The 6,333-nt window shown below is 47.8% G+C and overlaps 1 protein-coding gene across 1 annotated transcript; it reads right to left on the reverse strand.

The window, feature by feature from the left end:
* Positions 1-1,563: 1,563 nt before the first annotated feature.
* On the reverse strand, positions 1,564-4,580 carry LOC135645246 (dehydration-responsive element-binding protein 3-like). Its single transcript, XM_065163434.1, has 2 exons — positions 4,388-4,580; positions 1,564-4,252 (listed from the first exon to the last, which is right to left on the reverse strand). Exon 2 carries the CDS (start codon positions 2,536-2,538, stop codon positions 1,816-1,818), a length of 723 nt encoding a protein of 240 aa, XP_065019506.1. The 5' UTR covers positions 2,539-4,252; positions 4,388-4,580; the 3' UTR covers positions 1,564-1,815.
* Between the last annotated feature and the right edge of the window lie 1,753 nt (positions 4,581-6,333).

The raw sequence follows: 6,333 nt of genomic DNA on the forward strand, positions 1-6,333 counted from the left end.
GGCATATAGGAGACCATTATATTAGTCTGTGTGATGGAGATCATGCTGCGATTACCTGATCAACATTTACTGTATATGTATTTTATGTTGTCGTACCCAATGTTACAGAAGACGCGACTCGATCATCCAATGCAATGGATGATCACATCTGTATGGTTGCCCTATTGTTTTTCTGCTTTATCTCTGTGGATTCTTATGTTCTCATCATCATTAGATTAAGTCTTGAATCAAAGTCAAACAATTGCGCAAACGAAGTCTCATAAAATGAGCACATGACTCATTCAACTCTAGCCGATCTCGTAGCCAACGGAGAAAATACCGAAAGATTCTGATCTCGACAAGAAATCCAAACAAAATATTTGAAAAATGATTCCGAGTCCCATTCATGGTAGGCCTCCTTCGTCGACTCGGGCGAGGACATGTACGCCAAGGAGAAGATATCATGGAGTCGGAAACAATAGCAGCATTTATACTTCCTTTTAGGTGTCCTGCTGAAGAAGCCAGAGCATCTTTTTGGCTTCGGTCATGTCATTCCTTTACCCTCGATGAAGACGCAGAAATCTAGGTGAAGTGGGAGAACTACTTCTCATAGGGACACTCACCGGTGAGCTGTCGCTGTTCTCATGGCTACTGTTTCCTTTGTTTCCGAGCTCTTAAAAAGGTCGCTGTTGTTTTGGCCCCCCAGAGCGGTAAAACCTCACCCGGTGAACTCCATCTGTTCTCTACAATTCTTTTCTGCCATGAGAAGGGATCGAAATGAACATATATCAACGTAAATTCTCGAACCCAATCTTCGCAGGGTGATTTAGATGTGAAGAGCTTCACCAAATGGCTTCCCTGGCATATCAATCGTGTGCTTCCCCGGCGGTACCTTCGTAACGCGAAGAAGGGTCAAATGGAGAACGCATGTATCGACTTGCATGCACAAACCACACGTGAAGCGTGAACGAGGTTATTAACCTTCACTATGTCAGCACATAAGATAAGATATAGAATGACTGGGGTTGTATAGGTAGTCCGAATCGATCAGATCCGTCGGCATAAAGATGAGGTCCGTGAAACTTGGACGACGACTAGTGGTTCTTCTTCGGTCCTTGTTATCAGCTGTTGCTACTGCACAGCTTAGATCATTAAGACACTGGTATTCGCCTCAGCAAAAGTAGGTTAAGGCTCTTTGGTCTTCGATGTAAGCTGGCCAGCAAAATCAAAGTCTACACAAAGTTGGATTGATGCAGTCATGCTCTTTCTAGCCTTAAGAAAAGAGTTATCGCAAGAGAGAGATTCTGTGGTAGTTTCACAGTAGGGAAATGGGAGTGCAACGAAGAAGTGGTCCAAATGGGTTCTCTCATAATACAAATTCACTCACGCTTGCACCTCTTCATCTATTCTTCCTTAGAAGATGCTGTTGGGGTTGATCGGATCATCCCAAGAAAGAACTTCTTCTAGTGGCATCATCTCTCTCCTAAACATAACCCAAAGTGGCTTACACACACATAATACGTTTCCAAAATCATAAGCAGCAACTACATAAAAGTGAAAAGAACGAAATGTGAGGTAGAAAATTGCATCCATTGGTCGCAAACACATGGTTGAGGACAAGTTATTTGTATATTCACACACACCAAGAACCTCATCCTCCTTCCCCAAAATAGCATACCATTTGGAGAGAGGAGGATTTTGTTAACATCAATGGACGATGGGAGACAACCCAAGAAAACAGCGCGCTTAAAAAGAGAGGCCTGCACGAGAAAACAAAGTTAAAGGGTACAAGGAAAGAGGGGGGGGGTATCAAGAAGCACTAAGCATGCTTGGTCCTCAATTCCATACGAGTGCTTCGAAGCTGGTCGGGAAGACAACGTCCGACGCTGCCCACAGCGGATCCGAGCTCTCCACCCATGGCACCGGGAGCGCCCACGAGTCGACCGGGTCGTCGTAGAGGAACTCACCACCAGAATCGGCGGAGTCGAGGAAGCAGCAGTCGTCCAGCCGCGGCAGCTCCACGATCTCCCCGAGCTCGTCGGACTCCGCCGGGGCCGCTGCTGGGGTCTCCGCCCGCTCGCCGGGGTCCATCGCGGCGGCCTTGGCGGCGGCCGCCTGGACGTCGCGCGGGGAGAGAGTGGCGGGGCGGGGGAGAGTGCCGGCGAGCTCCGGGAAGTTGAGTACCGCGGCGGCGCCCTTGATGCTGAGGGCGGCCACGTCATGGGCGCGCGCCGCCATCTCCGGCGTGGGGAACGTCCCCAGCCAGATGCGAGACTTCTTGCGCGGCTCGCGGATCTCCGACACCCACTTCCCCCAGTTCCGCATCCGGACGCCGCGGTACACCGGGTGCCTGTTTCGGTCCCGCAGTCGCTTCGCGGCCGCGCCACCGACGCCGTTCCCCTGCTTCCTTGAGGCTGTGGTGCCCTGGTTACATGTGCCAAATGTCCGATCTTTAAGAGCTTTGGAGAGAGGAGGGTAATAAGAGGAGGACGCCGAGGAGTGGGAAGACATGGAATTTGCGCTGCTTTCTGGCTCGGACGAGTTTGGAGGATCCGCCATTGGTGCCACAAACGGTACCTCTTTTTTTCTGCCTTCGCAGTTGTCCCACTGAGGCTGCTGAGGCCAACGAGCTAGCTTTTCGATGGACTTGCTGTGGTTGTCTTCGTCGTATCGGATACAGGCTCCATTGTTTCCGAGTGGTAGCACGGGAGAAGCTAAGGACAAACAGGGTCCATCAAGTATGGGATAATCATTTACAACCTCAAGCAAACTTCACTGCTTTCTGGCCTTCTGCATCTGCAACGCAAATTTCATACAAACAAGAGATGAATGGCACAATGACATTGGAGACTTCCACACATTATCTGAGATCTTTCAGGAGAGGAACAGATAAACGATAGAAAGAAGCAGTTTTGGGTTCATCGGAAGAGTTGTACGAGCGGCTATTCAGCTGTTCAGGCCGAGAAGAGGATAAAGATCGAATCTTCTGTGACAGAGAAAGTGGCAGATGAGGACCAGTATCAGCTGCAAAGGGAAGACGACATGAGCTGCTACAGTGGAATTGGTTGGTGAGAACAGCCGAACACCAGAGTATTTGAGTTGATGCAGACAAAGACTAGAAAGAGAGAAGAGCGAGAGAGGGGGCGATGGGAGGTAGAGACGAAGGGGAGGGAGGGGGAGGGGTTTTAGTAGAGGAAGGGGTAGAAACATGCCAAAGCGACTCGCATATGGGCCTTCTGCCAACCGCGATGGCCCTACTTCCTCTTGATTAAGATTAATGACAAGCTCTGCCCACTAATCTGCTCCCATTTATGCTCTGCTTTCACCTCCAACTCCCTTGCACCTCTTCTTTTTTCCTTGATCTCCATGCATATCTGTATCCCTCCTTACCGATTGTCCCCGCCCAGTACCAATTATTTTCAGCAGCGGTGGGCCTCTAAGCTAGCTCGGGTTCCTCTTTCTGCACGTAGCTATGTAGATTGGGGACACCTAGCTTGATATATGTGGAGTTCATTGGACTGCTCGCTCCCAGGACTTTTTGTGCATTTTGATGTTTCTGATTCCTTCTATTACCATGAAAAAGAGGATTGTCACTCGTGGTAGGCGTGAGAGCAATCGCTCATCGCTCGGGAATTCCATAATACGTACTCTGCATAAGGTTAGCGGTTTTCCACATGGATCAAAGCTTGGGAGTTCGTTTAACGCTTGGGGGAAGGGAAGAAGGTAGGGTTGTCTTCTTCCTCGGCCATCCGCTCTGATGGTGACTCGGACGCATGGGGGACCGAGAAAAGAAAAAGCCAGCAGCTGTAAATTGGGTCATATCTCAGTGAATGTACCAGGCAGATGAATGATTCTTCTGGAGAACTGAGGCGAACTCCTCCGACTCGCTCAGGAGAAATTTGTGAGGAAGACAAAGAAGCTGTTGATCATTTGGATCCCATGCCACCATATGATTTGTACGGCTCCATCGTGCATCTTTGAAGCTTCCTGCTGTTCGTGCGAGTACCCATCTTTTGTCCACCAAACCTGCCAATATTTCATCACAAGGGCGAAGGAATCAGTGACACTGCGCTCGACGTACCTCGCCATGATTTCATGCACGAGCCCATGGGGTCCCAAAACCGAAGCTTGCGAAGGCATCACGGCATTTCACGCTTGCCTGTTTGTTTGGTTTGGTAGGTAATTTTGTAAGGAAAGCCCAAATTCTCCATAATCTCATCGCTGGGGACGGAAGGAGGAGGTGCCCAACACAGCAGAACACGAGATCCTAACCCTAGTAAGACCATACGAAGCATCTCAGACCAAGGCATCGGCATTAGTGCTCTCGATCAATGATCGACTCAGGTGAAGATCAGGTTGAGCTCGTGCTAAATAAAACAGGGACAAGGAAGGAGAGGAGGAAAATTACGTGCATTTATGTTGCAAGGGCCATGCAGCGAGGGGCAGTCAGCCAAGGCGAAGCACAGAGTTGAAGGCCGCACGGTTCAACTTTGTGCCACAGAAAGTAGCCTTCAGATCCTCCGGATCAACAGTATTAGGAATGTGATTTTGTGGGAGAGGATTGAGATCTGCAGACACTCTCCCCTTCATCCGCCGATCTTTCTATCTAAATACCATCCTTTCTTCTTGTTATTCTATCTGCGGTTGTTTAATTTCCCTGTCGATTGCTGCAGGCAGTGGAAGATTGAAACGAGGGAGACGTCTCATTTGGACAAAAAGACCACCGATCATTTTCGTCATGTTTTAGTGCAATTGCCTGCGCGATACAGACACTGTTGATGTGGTTTTTGTCAAAGCTCTTGTAGAGACGTCCTTTTCCGGTGAGAGATGCTACAGTATCGACTACTCTGCAACACTGTCCGCACACGTTGCTTTCATTTACTACAGCATTATCAATAATTACTAGTACTGAACGAAAGGTGTGCAGAACAAGAAGCACGTCCAGATTATTTTTACTTGCTACTTTCTTTTTCCTGGCAACATGTTTTTGTTATGGGTAATGGTGTACATGCCTTGGCAATAGCTCACGACCAAGCGCCTAAGGTACAGACTAAGAGGAAGGAGATGAGGGGTTGCCATCTCCTTTTACGTCTTATCAATGAGAACAGGAAGAAGCTTTCACTTCCTCCTTAAAAGTAGCGTACTCATTTGTTCCTGCAGGCACCTAACCATCTTGACTGCTTCACAGTGCGCTCCTCGGTCACGAATGCAATAGTTTTCGCGAGACACGATCAGCTTTGACGTGTGGTGGCAGCCAAAAGCTGCAGGACAAACCTCTTGCTTCTGTAGCAGAAAGGACAGGGATGAAGCTACCCTTCGAGTTCTTCCGACTCGTGCTGCTTCCACGTTGCAGCAACCACTGAGACGCTCGAGGAAAGAATGCAATGCTCAAATGACCAGAAACCTGTTTTCTCCCTCTTTTTTGTTTGTGTGCGCGTGTCGGAAACGAAGTGTTGTAGGAACGATGTTTTGTGTATTTCAAGTTGTATTCGGAAACAAAAAACGCAAACTGGAAAATGAAATGGAAACAGTGTTAGGTTTTTATTTTTATCTAAATGAAATGGAAGTTTGTATACATATTTTTTCTCTTTTTGTGGCGTAAGAGATTTTTTGTTGCAAACTTGTGCATAAAACATGCTGGGATGGATGTCTTCAGCATTTAAATTGTATTCAGAAACAAAAAACAAAAAAGGGAATATGAGACGGAATCAATGTTTTGTTTTGTTTTGGTTTCTATATGTCGGGACGTAATATAACGGTCGAATATATCTTTTTCGTTCTTTGGGGATTTAGCGGAGTGTTACGCTCCCAGTGTACCGTTCGCATCTCAGTGGGTTTTAGCCAGCCCTAGCTGTGCCCCCCTGATGGCCGGGGGTCGGGGTTCGAGCTCTCGACGGCCGCTAACGACGCGATCACACTTGAGCAGGAGAAGCCACGAGTTCGCCCTCGGTTGCTTCGTTTAGTGTTCCGATTCCGATGGAGAGAGCGGCGTCTTCGCTTTGGTGCGCGATTCCAGCCTTGGGTTTCCTTTTGTATTCTCGTCTTTATTGTTATCGGCGAAAGATTCGATTTTATCATGCTTTGCTTGTTTCTTCGCTGATTCTAGTGCAAGAAAGCTATAGTTGTTAATTCTTTTTGGTTCATTAATTTTTTAGGAGAGAGCGAACAAAAGGGTTCCTCTTTTGGCCGTTGAGTTTGTACACCGCCAATGTCGGTGTTCCAAGGACCGCGAGATTGGAATAGAGATTGTGCTGATTGCAGAATAGTGCTAGTTCGATGGAAATAAACCACGAAATAAAAGCTTGCTGCATGTTTTTACTCGAATGTTCTCTCTCTAGAAGCTTCAAAGATGAG

The sequence above is a fragment of the Musa acuminata genome, chromosome BXJ3-8 (assembly GCF_036884655.1).
Source record: "Musa acuminata AAA Group cultivar baxijiao chromosome BXJ3-8, Cavendish_Baxijiao_AAA, whole genome shotgun sequence".
NCBI classification, from domain to species: domain Eukaryota; kingdom Viridiplantae; phylum Streptophyta; class Magnoliopsida; order Zingiberales; family Musaceae; genus Musa; species Musa acuminata.

Excerpts from the sequence above, each read along its gene's own strand:
- LOC135645246 (XM_065163434.1), bottom strand. The coding sequence starts at position 2,538 with ATGGCGGATCCTCCAAACTCGTCCGAGCCAGAAAGCAGCGCAAATTCC.